This window comes from Tupaia chinensis, unplaced genomic scaffold (assembly GCF_000334495.1).
Source record: "Tupaia chinensis unplaced genomic scaffold, TupChi_1.0 Scaffold000226_1, whole genome shotgun sequence".
NCBI classification, from domain to species: domain Eukaryota; kingdom Metazoa; phylum Chordata; class Mammalia; order Scandentia; family Tupaiidae; genus Tupaia; species Tupaia belangeri.
This window is the reverse complement of record NW_006159701.1, coordinates 8,132,298-8,153,961: the sequence shown is the minus strand read 5'-3', so window position 1 is coordinate 8,153,961 and position 21,664 is coordinate 8,132,298. Positions and strand designations below refer to the sequence as shown.

Below are 21,664 nucleotides of genomic sequence, written 5' to 3'. Positions count from 1 at the left end.
TAGCAAAATCCAGCAAATTAAAAATGTTCTTTAAAATGTTAAGACCTGGGGCCAGCAGGTGGTATGGTGGTTAAGGTGCTGGACTCCCACATGACTGCTGGCAGTTCAAGTCCCAGACCTGGTGGCTTGCTTTCGTCATTTTCTTCTCTCTGTCTCTCTCTCTCTCTCTGGTCAAATTAAAAAATAACAACAAATGGAATTAAATAAATAATTACTTCTTTAAAAAATAATCGTATGGGGCAGCAGGTGGCATGGAGAATAAGGCACTGAACCTTGCAGGGTGAACTACACAGTTCAAGTCCCGGACCCGGCGGCCTGAAAACTCATGCTGGGTGCATGTGCGTCCGTGCCCAAAATCCCGAGAGGAGAACGGAGTAGAAGGGATTGTGGGGTGGCCATCCCCCCTGAGAAGGTGCTTTCTCACTTTCTTTCTGTCTCTCTCCAGTGAGCACATGTATCCTATTTTTAAAAAAAGGTGAAAAAAAAAAGGTGATGTAGACTTGGACTGGAGGGGAAAAGGCAGGTGTGGTTAAAGAGAACAGTAGGATATCTCAGACCTGGTGGCTTGCTTTCTCACTCCCCCCCACACTCTGTCCCTCTCTGATCAAATTAAAATAAATGAATAAATAAAGTTAAATAATTCTTTTAAAAAATCAAAATGTTTGACCATTTTGGTGACCTAATAAAATATGAGCTTTCAGGTCTGGATGAGAGCGAGTGAGCCTAGGATAGAGTGAGAAAGTGCTCCCCGGGGAACGTCTGTGCCGCAGTCTCTCCATCGCCCTCCTGGGATCTGGGCGCACACATGCCCCTCATGTGTTTTTCAAATCTCTGGTTAGTCATGTGGGATCCAGCTACCTTAACTACCATGCCACTGGCTGGCCCACAAAGCACATGTGTATTTTAGATTTTGATAAATATTGCTAGATTCTTTCTAGAAAGCCTTTATTTAATGCACTTCACTACTAGTGTAAAAAGAATGCCTGTCTCCTCATACTCTGTACACAGGTGACGTGGAGCACAGACCTGCGAACCAGCCTATCCGGTTCTATGTGACACTGCTGGATGACTGACAATGGCAAGTTGCCTATGTGTCTCCAGTTTCACAACTGGAAAAGAAGTCAAAGCAGGACATTTTAGCTTTTTGTCTAAGAAAGAGAAGATACTAATTATCAAGTTCTTACTATTGCCTTAAACGTCAAACACAGATTTCTCAAGAATTCTCTCTTCTACTCAATGGAAGATTTTTTTGTCCAACTCAGATTTTTCTACCTTAACATAAATTTTTGGCAAGAGACTGATTTATATCTCTATGCGTGCTATCCTAAAGGTAGAGTATTAAGGCATTTGATTTTGAGATGACATGTTATGGAAAAATAAACATACTACACAAGCAGAGGCATTTTGGAAATAGCCAAGTTTTGAACAGAATGATCCCAATATAAGAGCAAGAAATTTACATCATGTTTTAATTCTGATTAACCACATTATTTATCTTAACAATTAGTACTTTCTCTCCTTCAAACAGGAAGCTTAAAATGTCCTACTTCAGCCTCATCTCTAGGTAAAGCTGGCAGAAGGAAGGCACCTCATTCCTTTGGCCCTTACTGTGCAGGACATTCAAAGCAAAACATGCTGGCACTTCTCATAGCTTCTCCTTTAAGTTTATAAATCACTAATTATGACTTACTGTAATCACAAAGAGGTAATTCCTGAGCACTCATCAGAATAGACAGCATTCCCACTTAACCCTTCTAAATAAGGCAACAAAGAAATATTCCCTGTCAACTGTGAGAAAGTCTCTACACAACAAAACTGCTGCTCTAAATATATCTGCTACAACAAAACATACTAAAATAAAGCCAAGTGGTAGGCTGTCATATGCATGCCACACTGACCAGAGTCTGACCCTAACTAGTCATGAAGATTGTACTCACTACGTCATTCTCCAAAGCCTCCAGTTCCTCGCTGGTAGGAAGTTCCCCTGCGTCCCAGGGCTCCAGGTCCTTCTCTTTGTGTTCACCGTTGACTTTAGCACTGATAGCAGAGTCAGTAAAGGCATCTGCAAAGAACAGTTGGGGTTGAAAGCTCATACAGCAGGACAATTGGCTACACTAAGACACACATGAATTATCAACAATCAAAGATGTATGCTGGGGCCAGCAAGTGGCATGGTGGTTAAGGCACTGGACTCCCACATAGCCAATCACAGTTCAAGCCTTCGAGCCAGCAGCTTGAAAATCACACAGTGCGTGTGCATGCATGGCCAAAAATCCTGAGAGGAGAATGGAGGAGGGATTGTGATGTGACCATTCCCCTAGAGGGGAGGGTGATCTCTCCCTTTCCCTTTGTCTCTCTCTAGCCAGCGCATGCACCCTGTAACAAAAAACTAAAAAAAATTATGAAAAGTAAATTTATGATATAGAAAAAATAACACTAACAGTATACTTACAAATCTAATTCAGTAAATGGCATAAAAGTTGATTATTAATAAAGAAATATGAAACATGTTAAACTACTCATACAATTCATTAAAGATAATTACTTCGCTTCCTAAATTACCCAGAAAACTGTTCATCTAAAACAAGATGGTCTTTGCTTAGTGGACCCACTAATTTACATCTTCAGAGGACTTGCAGCAGAATACTTTGTAACTTTCCAAATTCCTGTGTCTAAAGCAGAGGTCACTGACCTTCCGCACTCTCCTGTTAGTAACAGCAGCCGTTCTGGGCAGCCCGCCCCATCACAGACTACTTCCTCCTATGAGCTCTGTTCAGGTTAAGCCCCTACAGGATGACCTGTCCCCAGGAAGTTCAGGTGACAATCTTCCTGAACATGTGTGAACACACTCTGATTCACCAGGTCCTCCCCTCTCCTACTCACGTTACTGAGGAGCACCAGTTTGTGAGCATGGCGTGCCATCCATGTGTCCAGCCCAACAATGCAGGCCGGAAGTCACTTCTGTCCACCTGAGAGTTAGTACCCAGCTAAAAAGGTCCATTCAGGCAATGACAATGTTGGGAAATGCTTTGTAGATAATAGGCTTGTGTTTAAACGGCTAGACACACAGGGTGGCACCTGCCACCAGCTAAAACCTGGCCCTACTGGAGAGTACATGCTCCTCCCATCATGCCCTCTACCTTTATGGAAGATGTCTTGGAGAGATGAAAAGAACTGATAGCCTAAGCACACAACTCTCCTTCAAAAGATACAATTCCACAGGGATTTTTGATTTGGCACTGTTTCTATAACTGCCACTGTGCCTTCCTAGTGAATAAGGTGATGCCAAAATCTGAAAAATAATAAATAAATAAAAAAAAAACATTGGGGCCAGCAGGTGGCATGGGGGTTAAAGGTGCTGGATTCTCACATGGCTGACTGCATTTGAGTCCCAGATCCTGATGGCTTGCTCTCTCGTTTTCCCTGGTCAAATTAAATAACAACAACAACAACAATAGTAACAAATAGAATTAAATAAATAAATAATTCTTAAAAATTAAAAAAAAAAGTTGATCAAGACTAGCAGATGGCGTAATGGCCTACGTTGCTGGACTTCCACGTGGTTGACTGTGGTTTGAGTCCCAGAACAAATGGCTTAAAACTCATGCCAGGCACATGTGCGTGCGTGCGGGGCCCAAAATTTTGAGAGGAGAATGGAGAAGGGACTATGGTGTCACCATCCCCCATGGGGGAGTGATTTCTTACTTTCTCTCTTACTGTCTCTCCCTCCCTCCCCACCAGGCGTGAGGGGGAGTGGGTGTGTGTTCACATTCGCATGCACATGTAGGGAATAAGAGCTTCATTGTACTATGCACTTAGCTTGGCAGTTCCACCAGCAGGTCGCCATGAGGGTGGAAAGGAGTACCTGCTAGAAGACTGCCTTTTAGAAAGTTAATCTTGAGGAACTCCTAAGAGATTCTAAGGGACTGATGCTGTCCTCCCAACACTTCGTGTTCAGCTGGAAGCCACTGAAGACCCTAAGAACTTAGCTTTATTTGACACTCACCTAAATCAAGCCTTATTCTACATCATGTTAAAGTCATGTGAATTTGATTGGGGCCAGCAGATGGCATAGTGGTTATATTGTTGGACTTCCACAAGGCTGACTGTGGTTCAAGTCCTGGACCTGGTGGCTCTAAACTCATGCTTGGCACATGTGGATTCATGTCCATGACCCCAGGAGGAGAATGGAGAAGGGACTGCGGCATGGCCATCTCCCCTGGGGGGTGATTTCTAACTTTGTCTCTCTCTCTCTCTCTCTTTCTCTCCCTCTCTCCCTCCCTCCCCACCAAGCAACATGCCCTAAGGCAGAAACTTCTTAAATGATAGTAATAATTTGTTCTGGTCCATGCACTAGATGCTGTAGCTCAGGAGGCTGAGCCCACCCATATGGGGGGCCTGGACCTGATTTCCAGACCACCTTTAAAATGAGATGTAGGGTGGGACCAGCAGATTGCATAATGGTTATGTCGCTGGACTTCTAGGTAGTTGACTGAGGTTGGAGTTTCGGACCGGGCAGCTTAAAAACTTATGCTAGGCATGTGTGTGTGCTCAAAATCCCAAAAGGAGACTGTAGGAGAAGGGACTGTAGTGTGGCCATGCCCCCTGGGGGGTGATTTCTTTGCTGTCTGTCTCTCAGGCAAGCGCATGCACCCTATAGCAAAAAATCTCTCTTAAAAAAAATGAGGCATGGGTGGGAGGGGATTAGCAGATAATGTGATGGTTACATTGTGGGGAGAATAGCAGATAGTGTAATAGTTACATTGTTCAGGGAGAATAGCAGATACTGTATTGGTTACATTGTAGGGGGAGTGGGAGCGATAGCAGATAGTGTAATAGTTACACTGTTGGCCATGCCGCCAACTACCCTTAGAGTCCCAGACCCAATGTCTTAAAACTTATGCCAGGCACGTGTGTGCCCACAATTTTGAGAAGAGAATGGATGAGAAGGACTGCAGCGTGGCCATCCCTCCTGGGGGGTGATTTCTTGATTTCTGTCTCTCTGTTGAGTGCACGCACCCTATAGCAAAAATCTTTCCCAAAATAAAAAAATATGGGGGGAGGGCAGGCCTACAGATAGCATGGAGGTTAAGGTGGCTGGATCCCACATGGCCAACAGAATGGTTTTGAGTGTGAAAAATACACTAGGCACTCGAGTGTGTGCCCAAAATCCCAAGAGAAGAATGGAACCGAAGGGACTGTGGCATGGCCATCTGCCTTCGAGGTGATTTCTCTTTCTCTTTTTTTTTTCTTCTCTCTTTCTCTGTCTCTTTCCGCCCGTCTCCATCTCCAGCAAGCACACACATCCTGTAGCAAAAAGTTTAAAAAAAAAAAGCGAAAGAAAAGAAACGAGGCATGGTGATGCATGCCTGTCATCTGTGATCTCTGCTGCTCAGAAGGCAAAGGCAGAAGAATTGAGACATAGTAAGAACGTGTCTTGAAAAACAAAACAAAAAAAAAAACGGGCCAGCAGGTGACGTAGTGGGTTAAGGTGCTAGAGTCCCACATGGCCGACCATGGTTGGGGGAGTGGGTGTGTGTTCACATTCGCATGCACATGTAGGGAATAAGAGCTTCATTGTACTATGCACTTAGCTTGGCAGTTCCACCAGCAGGTCGCCATGAGGGTGGAAAGGAGTACCTGCTAGAAGACTGCCTTTTAGAAAGTTAATCTTGAGGAACTCCTAAGAGATTCTAAGGGACTGATGCTGTCCTCCCAACACTTCGTGTTCAGCTGGAAGCCACTGAAGACCCTAAGAACTTAGCTTTATTTGACACTCACCTAAATCAAGCCTTATTCTACATCATGTTAAAGTCATGTGAATTTGATTGGGGCCAGCAGATGGCATAGTGGTTATATTGTTGGACTTCCACAAGGCTGACTGTGGTTCAAGTCCTGGACCTGGTGGCTCTAAACTCATGCTTGGCACATGTGGATTCATGTCCATGACCCCAGGAGGAGAATGGAGAAGGGACTGCGGCATGGCCATCTCCCCTGGGGGGTGATTTCTAACTTTGTCTCTCTCTCTCTCTCTCTTTCTCTCCCTCTCTCCCTCCCTCCCCACCAAGCAACATGCCCTAAGGCAGAAACTTCTTAAATGATAGTAATAATTTGTTCTGGTCCATGCACTAGATGCTGTAGCTCAGGAGGCTGAGCCCACCCATATGGGGGGCCTGGACCTGATTTCCAGACCACCTTTAAAATGAGATGTAGGGTGGGACCAGCAGATTGCATAATGGTTATGTCGCTGGACTTCTAGGTAGTTGACTGAGGTTGGAGTTTCGGACCGGGCAGCTTAAAAACTTATGCTAGGCATGTGTGTGTGCTCAAAATCCCAAAAGGAGACTGTAGGAGAAGGGACTGTAGTGTGGCCATGCCCCCTGGGGGGTGATTTCTTTGCTGTCTGTCTCTCAGGCAAGCGCATGCACCCTATAGCAAAAAATCTCTCTTAAAAAAAATGAGGCATGGGTGGGAGGGGATTAGCAGATAATGTGATGGTTACATTGTGGGGAGAATAGCAGATAGTGTAATAGTTACATTGTTCAGGGAGAATAGCAGATACTGTATTGGTTACATTGTAGGGGGAGTGGGAGCGATAGCAGATAGTGTAATAGTTACACTGTTGGCCATGCCGCCAACTACCCTTAGAGTCCCAGACCCAATGTCTTAAAACTTATGCCAGGCACGTGTGTGCCCACAATTTTGAGAAGAGAATGGATGAGAAGGACTGCAGCGTGGCCATCCCTCCTGGGGGGTGATTTCTTGATTTCTGTCTCTCTGTTGAGTGCACGCACCCTATAGCAAAAATCTTTCCCAAAATAAAAAAATATGGGGGGAGGGCAGGCCTACAGATAGCATGGAGGTTAAGGTGGCTGGATCCCACATGGCCAACAGAATGGTTTTGAGTGTGAAAAATACACTAGGCACTCGAGTGTGTGCCCAAAATCCCAAGAGAAGAATGGAACCGAAGGGACTGTGGCATGGCCATCTGCCTTCGAGGTGATTTCTCTTTCTCTTTTTTTTTTCTTCTCTCTTTCTCTGTCTCTTTCCGCCCGTCTCCATCTCCAGCAAGCACACACATCCTGTAGCAAAAAGTTTAAAAAAAAAAAGCGAAAGAAAAGAAACGAGGCATGGTGATGCATGCCTGTCATCTGTGATCTCTGCTGCTCAGAAGGCAAAGGCAGAAGAATTGAGACATAGTAAGAACGTGTCTTGAAAAACAAAACAAAAAAAAAAACGGGCCAGCAGGTGACGTAGTGGGTTAAGGTGCTAGAGTCCCACATGGCCGACCATGGTTTAATCCCAGACCTGGTTGGTGGCTTAAAACTCATGCAGGGCATGCATGTGTGCATGCCCAAAATCCTAAGAAGAGAATGGAGGAGAAGGGACTGTGGTGTGGCCATCCCTCAGGGGATGATTTCTCACTTTCTCCCCCTCTGTCTTAATGACTCCAGTGAGCAAACATACCCTACAGTACAAATCTCCCTCAAAAAAGATGAAAACAAAAAAACACAAATACTAATTAATTCACCTATGTGTACTTTTAAGAATGTGAAATGTTCTAAGAAAACATCAAATAATAATTTATATTAGGATCCTAAAATTTCTTTCATTCTTATAAAACTAAAAATAGAAAACTAGAAGAAAACTCTAAGTCAGTCAATGTTATCTTCTGTAAGAAGCAACAGGATTATTAATTTATATATAAGATCCTGTTAATGTTTTAATCACATTAGTTTTTGAAAAGTATACACTTAAGTGAATGGAACATTTAAAAAGAAATCCAGCGTTAAAATCCAGCATAAGTCTTTTCATTTAAGAAAGTAAAACTCAAAGTAACTAGATATTTTGATGTAACCACATAAGTGGACTTTTTTCTTATTTCAAGTATGAACAGAAGTATTTAAAAGACTGAGAACTGAGCCAGGCTGTCCTCATATCAAAAGATCCAGGGGCCAGCAGGTGGCGTGGTAGTTAAGGACACTGGACTCCCATATGGACACCTGCAGTTTAAATCCCACACCTGGTGGCTTGCTATCACACTTTCTCTCTTGTGCTCTCTCTCTCTCTCTCTTGCTCTGTCCCTCACTGGTCAAATCAAAATAAGTAAATGAAGTTAGATAAAATAATTTTTAAAAATTAAAAGATCTAAATACACATGAAAATTTAAATGTTTTATGGTATTGTTCTAAATATAATCAAAAGAGGATCCCCAAATGGAAGGTGATATGAAAAAGGAAACAAGAGGGACCAGCAGTTGGCATAATGGCTATGTCACTGGACCCCATGTAGTTTACCACGGTTCAAATCCTGGACCCAATGGCTTAAACTCACACTGGGCATGTGTGCGTGCATTCCCAAGATCTCCTCAAGAGGAGAATGGAGGAGAAGGGATTGCAGTGTGGCCATCCCCCCAGGGGGTGATTTCTCACTTTCTGTCTCTCTGTCTTTCTTTCTGGCAAGCTCACGTGCCCTATTTAAAAAAAAACCTCCAAAAAAAGAAAAAGCAAACAAGTACCTAAAACTACACCAAGCCAGGCTTCACTCTGCTGACCACAATTCAGGCTATGCTAAGAGACCATTATTAAGTAACCTATTTTTTTCAATGCTACATTTTTTTTATTTTAAATATTCTGTTTACAATATCAACCTTTTAAAGGACTTAACTCTTCAGGTTGAAACTAAGTGATAGTTATTTTGTCAAGGCAGAATTGGGGTAAGTAAAAACACAGAAGTTTGTTTCTATAAGGAATGATAGTTCTTGATATTACCATTTTCCTAAGTTTCTTTTTAAAGGTAAGTACAGGTTTATTTTTTTTTTACAGAGAGAGAGTCCACACAAATGAGGCTAGAGTGGTATGATCTGGCTGGGCCCTAAGCACTACATTTCAGGCCCACAGTGTATCATTAGCCACATGAAAATAATTAAAGAATACCCATTCTATTGACTTACAAGGGGGACTTCAAACAGTACATGGAAAAACGGAACTAGAGTATGGACTTATTTTGGTGCAAAAAAGAAAAAGAAACCCATGACTATAGTTTTTTCATAATATGTATTTTCCATGAATTTTCTGAAGGCTCGGCATAGTCTGTAACTATAAAGTGATAAGCATTTATTAACAATCATGTTGGAGTTTTTAAAAACAATTGTTGGTATTAAATAGTACAATGTTTTAACCAGAATTCCTACAAAGTTCAGAAAAACGTCAACTGGTTATAATCTTCTTGGCAACTATGGGAATCTGTGTGCAGATTTTACCAATGTCATAAACCAGAGTATATTCATTTCCCATTACCGTCTATGGTGAGAAACAAAAGCACTGTAAGAGCAAGAAGCAAGAATACAACATGACTGTGAGAAAAGTGTTACCTGTTTCTGAAGGAACTACAGGTATAGAAAGAAAAGGAGGAAAAGAAAAACAATTACCAGATAAGAAAATAAAGATGTTGTTCTTCCTATATCTCATTCCCTGAATTATAAACATCCAATTTACGAAAGCCTCTAGAGAAAACAAAAGAATCAAGATGACCCCCCCTTCACCCCACCTCTGCTGCGCAAACCCTCACAGCAGGCAGGCTCTCCTCGCCCTCCTTCCCTTAGGATTATGGGCAGATGTTTGAAGCTAGCAGTGCCACCTGCTGGTCAAAACGAAATGTCTGAACGGCTGTGTCACCTCTAGCAGGTGTCCCTCATACCCAGGAAGCAGGGTAAATACTCTGCTTCTTAAGTTTTCCTCTTTTACTTCTCAATTGTGTTTCTGTGAATCATTCAAACCTGTCTGAGAATTTTTAAAGAGCCAGCACACTGACTGAATAAATAAATACTGGTGTTATAATCAAACAGAAATCTAGAGGCATAAAAGCTATAAAATAACACAAAACCGGATAAAATAATAATCATTAACAAAAGACTTAACATCAAAACCCTTAAATGTGCTTCCAGAAAAGTCTTCATCAATTCCTCAGCTACCTAGTTCATCTTAATTAAATAGGCGTTTTTTTCAAACACTGAAAACATAATTCGGTTACGGTGTTTTGACCTATTACTACTCTGGCATTTTCCCATCCACCTTTTAAGGCCTCTCGTCATCCATAATCAGTAGTAAGTGGCCAGTCCATACCCATAGAGCATCATGAGTCACAGCAGGTGCCAAGCTGGCCACTAGGGACGTTTACTCATCTTGAGCGTTTACTGAGTGCCCACCACACGCTGCTCACGTCTGGATGAACTGGGACTCATATTTGTCTAAGACGATGCCCACCTTTTCCTGCAGGTTTTCTGAGTGTAGGAGGGTAATCAGGGCATGAATCAAGTTTTTAGGAATGTGATGTGACAAGTGCTAAAATATAATAAAGTTCTGAGGTTACAGCTTTAGAAGTGACAGCTGATGCAGGTCTTCAAGAACTCAGTGGTCTAGTGGTTGAGACAACCCAATTCCAGAGAGCTGAACATGCAGTTTGAGGACCGGACTGGGGGCTTGAGAAACATGCCAAGTGCATGTGTACGAGTGCCCAAAATCACAAAAGGAAGGAGAGATGGAGGAGAGGGGATTGCAACTTCCCCATATGAAGTATCTTCTTCTCTCCGCTTTGCTGACACACACACAATCTCTAGCAAAAATAATATGAAATAAATAAAAGAACACAAGTAGATTCAGGTTAATGTAAATAACAAGAGCTCCAACATATACTAGCATAACATTAAATAAATACACCAAGATTTTCTAAACTATACAGGGAAGTAGGTCTGGAGGTTAGAGGAGAGCTTTTTATTGCATACTCATCTGTACTAATTGAATTCTTACACTATGAGCACATACTGTATAAAATATTATACAGATACTATCAACAAACACAGTACTAGGACCAGCAGATGGCATAATGGTTACGTTGCTGGACTCCCATACAGTCAACTACGGTTTGAGTCCCAGACCCAGTAGCTTAAAACTTATGCCGGGTGTATGTGCATCCATGCCTAAAATGCCAAGAGAAGAATGAACAAGGGACTGGGACCGGCAGTTAGCGTAATGGCTATGTCACTAGACTCCCACGTAGTCGACCCCAGTTCGCGTTCCGGACCTGGTGGCTTAAAACTCACACCAGGCGCGTGTGTGTGCGTGCCCAAGATTCCAAGAGAATGGAGGAGAAGGGATTGCAGCGTGGCCATCCCCCCTGGGGGGTGATTTCTCGCTTTCTGTCTCTTGTCTCTCTCTGTCTGGCGAGAGCACGTGCCCTATAGCAAAAACCTCTCCCCCCCCAAAAAAAAGAATGAACAAGGGACTACAGCATGGCCATCCCCCCTGGGGGGTAATTTCTCACTTTCTGCCTCTCTTTCCAGTGAGCACACCTGCCCTATAGTAAAAAATCTCTCTTAAAAAGAAAAAAGAAAAGAAAAACTTATTGGGGCCAGCAAGTGGCCTAGTGCTTAATGAGCAAGACTCCCACATGGTTGACCACAGTTTGAGTCCTGGGACTGGAGGCTTGAAACTCATGCTGGGTGCATGTGCATGCATGTCCATAATCCTGAGAGGTGAATGGAGGGAGAAGGGATTGTGATGTGGCCATCCCTCCTGCAAGGTGGTTTTCTATTTTCTTTCTCTTCATCCCTCTGTCTCCCCAGGCAGCACACATGTCCTATGGCAAAAATCTCTGGGGGTGGCTTCTCACATTCCTTCCCTCTGTCTCTCTGGTGAGCACAAGCACTCTATAGTAAACACGAAAATAAATAAATAATATAAATTTAATCCATTTCAGATTCTCTATTCTTCACCACCATGACAACTTTTAGTTCTAATACTTTTTGTTTTGTTTTTGTTACAGTGAGCATGTGCTCACCAGAGAGAGCCAGAAGTGAGAAATGGCTCGGCTCCCCTAGAGGGATGGCCCTGCTGCAATCCCGTCTCCTCCATTCTCCTCTCCAGATCATGAGCACATATGCACTCGTGCCCAGAGTGATTCTCAAGTGGCCAAGTCTGGGACTCATACCATGGAGACAGCCATGTGGGATCCAGCACCTTAATTAACCTCTTCACTACCGGCTGGCCCAGTTCTAATACTTTTTAATATCTGATAAGGCAAGTCCTTCTTGACTTCCAAACTTCTTCTGTTAAAACGACCTTATAAACTTTAGAATCAGTTTGTCAATTTCTTTTTGTTCATTTGTTTTATAAATTTTACCAGAGGGCACATGGTGGGGAGAGAGATAAACTGAGAAAGCGCACCTTCCCAAGCCCTGGGCAAGTCACACGACAATCCCTCCTCTATTTCTCCTTTTGGGATCTGGGAAAAGTAGACACACCCCTGGTATGTTTTTCATGCTGCCAGGTCCAGGATTCAATCACAGTCATTGGCCACATGGGATCCCGTCACCTTAACCACCACACTAGGGGCTGGTCCCCATTTTTTCATTTTCTACAAAAAAACAGATCTCTAGAGATTACTTTGAGAATTGACAATGTTAAATGTCTCTCCTCAAAACATGGCATATTTCTCCATTTAGCCAAATCTTTTATGATCTTCAATAGTGTTTTACAGTTTATAGTTTATCCATTTATCCCCACACTTTATTTATTTATTTTTTGGAGAGGTTTTTGCTACAGGGCACGTGCGCTCACCAGAAAGGCAGAGAGAGATAGAGAGACAAAAAGTGAGAAATCATCCACCGGGGGAATGGCCACACTTCAATCCCTTCTCTTCCATTCTTCTCCTTCTCTCGAGATCTTGGGCACACACACACAAGTGCCCGGTGTGAGTTTAAGCCACCGGGTCTGGGACTCGAACCATGGTCGACTAATGGGAGTCCAGTGACATAGCCATTACTCCAACTGCTGGTCCCAACTAAATGCGATTTTGTGATTCACTGCATCAGTACAGTTTTCAAATAAAATACCTGAAATAACTCCAATATTAAATGTCATTAAAAAAAAAAAGAATGTTGATATATAGGAAAATATATCCAACCCCGAACATTTTGGGTTTTTATAGAAGAGTTTACCTGCTTAATTCCTAACAGTCTACATGTATATGCATGTGAGAAGGGGGAGTACCCTACATAGGGCTCAGTCTTGCCACAATCCGCTCTTCTCCAGTCCCCTAGCCCTCGAGGATCCTGGGCAAGCATGCACACTTGTATCAGGGTCAGAGGGCTTGAACCTCAGTTAGTATGTGGCTTCCAGTTCCTTGGCCCAGTCTGCTATTAACTATGCCACAGAGGCTGGGCTGTACTGAACATTTTCTTTCTTTTTCTTTTCCCAAAACTATTTATTTAACTGTATTTATTAATTATTCCATTATTTTAATTTGCTACAGGGCATGTGTGCTCACCAGAGAGAGAAAGCAAGCCACCAGGTCTGGGACTCAAGCTGCGGTCATATGAGAGTCCAGCACCCTAAACACTACGCCATCTGCTGGTCCCATGTACTGAACATTTTCAAAGCTATCACTCTGATCTGTATTTTCTTGGTTTTCTGCAATGAACCTAAGTGGTCTGAGAAGTGAAGTCATAATAAAAACAATATATTAAAATAATAAAATACATAAAGACATAAATTGTGAAAAGCAGCAAAAAATGAGCTACCATAAATACCTAATATTGACTTTTCCAAATCTAGGAAATGCCAATTCATGATTAAAAACACAAAGTATACTATACATGACTGTGAGCTAAATGGCCTGGTTCCCAACAGAGCAGGGAACATTTTTGTTGTGGTGGTGGTCAATACTCCTTCCAGAGTACTACGTAAATTTAACTAAAATTTTATTTTCGTTCTGGCTTATGATCGAAGCCAATTTTAAATTTAAAACAGTGGAATATTTCAATAGTGTTAAGTATAAATAATTGGGTATTCCTAGGCATAAATAAGGTCAACTCTAAAGGTAGCAACTCACCAGAGAGAGAAAGCAAGCCACCAGGTCTGGGACTCAAGCTGCGGTCATATGAGAGTCCAGCACCCTAAACACTACGCCATCTGCTGGTCCCATGTACTGAACATTTTCAAAGCTATCACTCTGATCTGTATTTTCTTGGTTTTCTGCAATGAACCTAAGTGGTCTGAGAAGTGAAGTCATAATAAAAACAATATATTAAAATAATAAAATACATAAAGACATAAATTGTGAAAAGCAGCAAAAAATGAGCTACCATAAATACCTAATATTGACTTTTCCAAATCTAGGAAATGCCAATTCATGATTAAAAACACAAAGTATACTATACATGACTGTGAGCTAAATGGCCTGGTTCCCAACAGAGCAGGGAACATTTTTGTTGTGGTGGTGGTCAATACTCCTTCCAGAGTACTACGTAAATTTAACTAAAATTTTATTTTCGTTCTGGCTTATGATCGAAGCCAATTTTAAATTTAAAACAGTGGAATATTTCAATAGTGTTAAGTATAAATAATTGGGTATTCCTAGGCATAAATAAGGTCAACTCTAAAGGTAGCAACTTAAAAAAGACTTGTTTCCGTGTATGGGCCACTGTAGACTCTTTGAACAAAAACTTGTAAATATACTGAACATCTGAGAAAATAAAAACTGAACACTATGCTTTCCAGAAGCATCTCAAAACAGAGTATCTACTACTATTAGTTCCTGAAAACAAACAAACAAACAAACCAAGCTAATAAGTGAGATCCTTGCTAAGAGAAATGTTTTGAGGCCAAAAGGTGGTGTGGTAGTTAAGGCTAGACTCCCACATGGCCAACCACAGTTCAAGTCCTGAACCTGGAGGCTTGCTTTCTCATTCTCCCTGCCCTGTCTCTTTCTCTCTCTGGTCAAATTAAAATAATAACAAATAATAAATAAAATAAATAAGTTTTAAAAAGAGAGAAATGTTTTAATTTCTTGATGGCTTAGTTTCTGAAATAACAGTGTAGATCAATCAGGCTTAAAATAAAAACAGCTTTTGGTATTAACTGAATCATGAAAATCAGATGGTAATGACTTACACTTTGCAACAGAATTATATATGACTACAAAACCTGGCAAATAAACAGATTAGAATCCCGTTCTCAACATGTCACTGAACCCTCAGCAGCACTGTAGGCTGTGCTCTCCAAATTTTTGGAGTAAGAGTAGTTCTTGTATGTTCCTCCGTAATGGACACTTGAACCAGCTAAATTCTAATGAAGTAACATGCTTTCAAATTCTCTAAACAGGGCCCAACAGGTGGCGTGGTGATTAAAGGCACTAGGTTCTCACATGGCCGACTACGGTTTGAGTTCCCTTTCTCTGTCTCTCTCTGCTCAAATTAAAAATAATAATAATAACGACAAATCAAAATAAATAAATAATTCTTTAAAAAAAACTCTAAAGATACTCTCACATTCTGAATGCTTTTATAAATATACATGTTTGACTCCATTACTTTTTTTCATCTTCATTGGAAACTAATTTCTATTCATAGTTCTCTGCTTTTCTGCCTTAGTCCTGTGCTTTCATTTCTTTACAGCTGTTTATGCTAATAAACTAAACCAACGTAGGCCAAATAAGACAAAAAATTTGAAGTTGAGTATCATTAGTAATATTATTGTTCATGAAACTGTAGAAAATCCTTTAACAAACTTTTCTGGTTTTCTTTGAGAGACTTTTACTATAGGGCATGTGTGTTTGCCAGAGAGACAAAGATACAGAAAGCAAGAAATCACCCCCCACAGGGAATGGCCACACCATAACCCCTCTCTTCCATTCTCCTCTCTGGATTTCGGGCATACATGCACACATGCCCAGCATGAATTTTAAGCCTCCAGGTCCGGAACTTGAACAGTAGTCAGCCATGTGGGAGTCCAGTACCTTAACTACTATGTCGCCACCTGCTGGCCCAATAAATTATTCTTTAATGGAACACAAATTCTCACTACGCTACTAAAAAATAGTACCAAGTAATCATTCTCTTAAGTTTTAAATATAACAAAAAGGCATTAAGATGTCTATTTTTCTGAAAAAAAAAAAAAAAAGGTGGTATGATCACTGTGAGGGAAGTAGTCCCTGAATATGTCCAATAAACCATGAAGCATATGGGGGAAACCAAAACCTACCTCTTCTTGCATAACTGGAGTCCATATCCTTAAACTGCACCACAACAAAGTCTGAACACTTGAACAAAATACTCTCCATTATTTCTTCACGTTTTGGCCCCGAGTTGGATTCTGTACTTTTCTCATGTGCAGCATCAAGTACCAAATCGCACTAAAGTGAGAAACAAGATTAAGTACTGAAAATAATTATAAAATAAAACCTGACAGAAATTCTTTAGCTCTTTAAAGTGCTACTACTTAAAGCCCTTTGGCGAACATAATCTATCTCAAGAGATCCTGATAACCACACCTTTTTCCCCCAGAAACAGGATTGTTATCCATTCCATAATTCAAAAATCTTTACATCTAAAAGCTGGTCTATGTCTGGTCTGTCTTAAGTTCATTAATAATGACAAAAGAGGGGAACTAATCCACCTCTTATCCCTTTTAGTTCATAACACTTAGAAATGGCTAGGATAGGGACCAGCAGGTGGCACAGTGGTTGGGGCACTGGACTCCCACATGTCCAACTGTAGTTTGAGTCCTGGACCTAGTGGCTTGCTATCTCACTTTCTCTCTCTCTGGTGAGCATGCATGCTCTAAAGAAAAATTTTAAAATAATACTAAATAAAATGGAATAAATCAATAATTTTTTTTTAGTGGCTAGAATAGGGCCAGCAGATGGTGTGGAGGTTAAGGCAGCTGGATTCTACATGGCCAAGTACACGATTCAAGTTCTGGACCTGACGGCCCGACGATCGTGTAGGTCACACATGTGTGCGTGTCCAAAGTTCTGAGAGGAGATGGAGGAGATGGGATTGCTGCAAGGTCATCTTCCTTGGGTGGTGATCTCCCTCTCTCTCTCTCTTTCTCTCTCTCCTCACTGAGCTATAGAGTCCTATAGCCAACCTAAAAGAAAAAAAAAGCTAAATAGTTTAATAAGCACATAAATCAAAATATTTTAACTTTATTTATTATTATTATTTTTAAATTGCTATAGGCCAAGTGTGCTCACTAAGAAAAATAGAGAGAAATCAAGATACCAGGTACAGGCAATGTGGGAATCCAGAACCTCAGTCACCATGCCTCCTGCTAAGCCCACCAAAACATATTTTTAATTATATTAAGTCAGCCTATAAAATAATCAAAATTTGAAACTGAAGAGCAAAGTCATTCAAAGTAGTTTTATTTTATATACATATATATATGTATATACGTGTGTGTGTATGTATGTATGTATGTGTGTGTGTGTGTGTGTGTGTGGAGAGAGACAGAGACAGTGAGAGGGAAAATGAGAAATCACCCTCTTGGGGGTGGGGATGGCCATGCCACAATCCCTTCTCCTACATTCTCCTCTCAGGATCTTGAGCACGCATACACGTACCCAGTGTTGAATTTCAAGCCAGGGGGTCTGGTACTTGAACTGCAGTTGCCCGTGTGGGAGTCCAGCAACATAACTGCTACACCACCTGCTGGTCTCCAAAGTGGTTTTAAAAAATAAGTATAAACTACTGCACATGAAAATGCTCTTACTTTATATGGAAAACTAACATGTAAATTTGATTATGGCAAAAATATATAGCTGATAATTATAAACTGCTAAATCAGAACAAGTAGACACTGTTCAGAAAGTAATAAAAACTAACAGTAATTAATCACTAATATTAACAAAATAGAAAAAAGTAAAAATTACCTTAGGGCTGTATGTCTTAAAAACTCCTTCATATATACCTCCATTTTTCACTTGTACTTCACATTTGGATCCCTAAAAACATAAAATTAATTTATGAAAGAAACAGTCTGCTACCCAGTAACTGGAAATAACTGTTTTCATTTACTTTTATAGTTCACCAGGCTTCATTCACTATTAGGTATTTGCTAACACAATGAAAAACTGCAAAACATTAACAATATATTGAACTCTCAATATTATTCATGAGGCTCTACTCAGACTTTTTTTTTTAAAAGAGATTTTTGTGGGACAGCAGGTGGCATGGTGGTTAAAGGTGCTGGACTTCCACATGGTTGACCATGGTCTGAGTCCTGAAACCAGTGGCTTTCTCTCTCTCTCATGAACACATGTGCTCTGCAGCAAATTAAAAAATAATAATGACAAATAAAACTAAATAAATAATTCTAGAAAAATATTTTTTGGGGAAACCAGCAGTTAGCGTAATGGCTATGTCGCTGGACTCCCATGTAGTCGACCGCGGTTGGCATCCCGGACCTGGTGGCTTAAAACTCACGCGTGTGCGTGTGTGCCCAAGATCCTGAGAGAATGGAGGAGAAGGGATTGCGGCGTGACCATCCCCCGGGGGGAGTGATTTCTCACTTTCTGTCTCTATGTCTCTTGTCTGTCTGGCGAGCGCACACGCCCTATAGCGAAAACCTCTCAAAAAAAATAATAAATTGGGGGAGAACCAGCAGTTAGTGTAATGGCTATGTCGCTGGACTCCCACGTAGTCGACCACGGTTCACATCCCAGACCTAGTGGCTTAAAACTCACGCCAGGCGTGTGTGCGTGCGTGCCCAAGATCCTGAGAGGAGAAGGGAATGCGGCGTGACCATCCCCCCGGGGGGGTGATTTCTCGCTTTCTGTCTCTATGTCTCTCTCTCTGTCTGTCTGGCGAGCACATGCGCCCTATAGCGAAAACCTCTCAAAAAACTATATATAGGGACCAGCAGTTAGCGTAATGGCTATGTCGCTGGACTCACACACAGTCGACCGCGGTTCAAGTCCCGGACCTGGTGGCTTAAACTCACGCAGGGCGCGTGTGCGTGCGGATCTTGGTCTCCAAGATCCTGAGAGGAGAATGGAGGAGAAGGGATTATGGCATGACCATCCCCTGTGGGGGGTGATTTCTTGCTTTCTCTACTTGACGGAGAGACAGAAAGCAAGAAATCATCCCGGGGCGGGGGATGGCCATGTCACAATCCCTTCTCCTCCATTCTCCTCTCAGGGTCTTGGGCATACAAATACATGCCCTCAGTGTAAATTTTTTTTTTTTTTTTTTTTTTTTGGGAGGGGGGGGGCCTCGCAGACAGAGAGATAGAAAGAGAGAAATCACCCCTCAGGGATGATGGCCACACTGCAATCCCTTCTCCATTCTCCTCTCAGGATCTTGGGCACTTATGCACACACACTCGGCATGAATTTAAGCCACCGGGTCCGGGATTTGAACCGCGGTCGACTACATGGGAGTCCAGTGATATAGCCATTACACTAACTGCTGGTGCCCCAAGTCTGAGACTCAAACTGTGGTCATCTACATGGAAGTTCAGCAACGCAACCATTACATCATCTGCTGGTCCCAAATATTTTATATTTTTTGAGAGGGAGATTTTTGCTATAGGGCGCACTCACTGGAGAGACAGAAAGGGAGAAATCACCCCCAGGGGGAATGACCACACCACAATCCCTTCTCCGTTCTTCTCCTGGGATATTGGGCACACACACATACGTGCCCAGCTTGAGTTTCAAGCCACTGGGTCAGGAACTCGAACCACAGTCAAGGAAGTGGGAGTCCAGTGATGAAACCATTATACCATGGGTTGGTCCCTCTACTCAGATTTTATAGTATAACTTTAAATACTACAGTTAAGCATTTCATACTCCAGCTATATTAGGTGACAAAATAATGTACAAAAGCTATGAAACTACCAACATTATTTTGTACCCAAAAGGGTTAACAAGAATACTTTTACAATCAACAGAATGGACAGAGAGAGTTCTCTTTTTCCTTAAAATTCTGATTCAATATGACCTAGGAAATGTAAGAGAATCATTCCTCCACGTTTTAACTTCATGGAATGACTTTATTTCACTCCCCAGGCACTTTATCCCCCACATTCTGGTGACTTACAACAACTGATGTAAGTATATGAACCATCCTCATATTTGCATAGATTCCATCAAAAGAAATCTGAAATGAAAACAAAACAAAACACTATTAGAAATTAATATTTATACTTGCATATATATTACAGTTAACATTTATCTTGCTATAAAATGTTTAGTTAGGTTCATAATACCTTATATATATGAAAGAAGATTTGATTTACTATACCCTTTTGCTTCCTTAGAAAACAGAATGTCAGGTTTTCTAAAGTCAAGTCAGTTATACCAACTAACAGTCTTTGACTATACGTGGTACAAAGAAAAAGCAAAAAACCAGCCCTGTGGCCTAGTGGTGAAGAGAGCTGGATCCCACATGGCCAAATGCGCAGTTTGAATCCTAGCCCTGGCAACTTGAGAAAGATGCTGGGAGGGTGTGTATTACATGCCCCAAATCCTGACAGGATGAACCAAAAGAGAAGGGACTGCAATGCTCTCTGGTGAGGTCATGTGTCCTCTGGCAAAAAGAATAATTAAAAAAACTTAGCGTCCATATATGAGAAAAGAACAAAAACCAGAAACAGGAGACAGATCAAAGGTTGCAGGATGCAGGGAAAGTTAACTACTAAATGACATAAGGGATTTTGGGGGTGATGGAACTGTTCTACTACTTGGACTGCACTGTTACATGAGTGAATGCATCTGTCGAAATTCACAGAATTTATACTACAAAGGGTGAAGAGTACTTTAATAAATAAATGAGTGGAGCAGGGGGCTGGCAGGTGGCGTGGTGGCTGAGGCACTGGACTTCCACATGACCGACTGTGGTTCGAGTCCTGGACCTAGCGGCTTGCTTTCTCACTTTCTCTCTCTGTCTCCTTCCCTCCCCCCCTCCCTCTCTGGTCAAATTAAACAAATAAATAAAGTTAAATAAAATTATTTGTTTAAAAATAAATAAATAAAAAATAAATGTGTGGGCAGTGAGGGCATCCATCTTTGTAAAGATCCCTGGCTGCCTTTGCCCTCTCCCAGCACTGCATCAACACAGGGCCTAAAGGTGCGACCAACCCCAGCACTCACCCTCACACCTATGGAAGTACGTGTGTTCTCGAGTCTCATGAAGACCTGTCCAACAAGGCATTCTCAGAAATTAGTGGCAACTTGTTTATTTTCTCCATCACATGGAACTTACACTTTCTGCCCTTCATGTCCAGTTTAATTTTATTGATAAAGATGCAAAACTTAAGACCAGAGGGCCCATTTCAAGGGAGAAAGATGAAGAGTACATATAAATAATACCTTAATTCAAAATAAAAAGCCCAAAGAACTCTGCAAATTCTAGTTCTAATATTTTCAGGGTTACTCATTTTTTTTAATGTTTATTTATTTATTCATTCATTTATTTCAATTTGACCAGAGAGACACAGACAGAGAGAGATAGAGAGAGAGAAAGTGAGAAAGCAAGCACCAGGGCCAGGTCTTGAACTGTGGTCGGCCATGTGGGAGTGTCCAGCGCCTTAACCACCATGCCACCTGCTGGCATCCTCAGGGTTACTCATTTAGATTTCCTTTATTCATTTATAAAAAACAAATAGATGACTAGTTCTTACTTTTATAACAAAAAAATTTACAGGTAATTCTACATTCTATATGATCAACATTAAAAAGCAACACATAAAACTAATATTTTTGTCCTGAACAGTATTAACCTATAAAAATTATGGGCAGCAAAATTCAAGAAAACAAATGTTCTTGGGAACCAGCAGTTAGCGTAATGGCTATGTCGCTGGACTCCCACGTAGTCGACCGC

The 21,664-nt window shown here is 41.5% G+C and overlaps 1 protein-coding gene across 2 annotated transcripts in view; it reads right to left on the bottom strand.

Annotated features, from left to right (window-relative positions):
• Nucleotides 1-21,664, bottom strand: part of ATXN2 (ataxin 2) — a 76,759-nt gene that overhangs the window by 54,371 nt on the left and 724 nt on the right. For both annotated transcript variants that reach the window (XM_014587650.2, XM_014587651.2), the window contains exons 2-5: nucleotides 19,883-19,942; nucleotides 17,713-17,784; nucleotides 16,041-16,191; nucleotides 1,938-2,062 (exon numbers count right to left, since the gene is read on the bottom strand). In XM_014587650.2, the coding sequence (XP_014443136.1) occupies nucleotides 1,938-2,062; nucleotides 16,041-16,191; nucleotides 17,713-17,784; nucleotides 19,883-19,915 (381 nt within the window). In that variant the 5' untranslated portion in view covers nucleotides 19,916-19,942. The remainder of the gene's footprint in view (nucleotides 1-1,937; nucleotides 2,063-16,040; nucleotides 16,192-17,712; nucleotides 17,785-19,882; nucleotides 19,943-21,664) is intronic.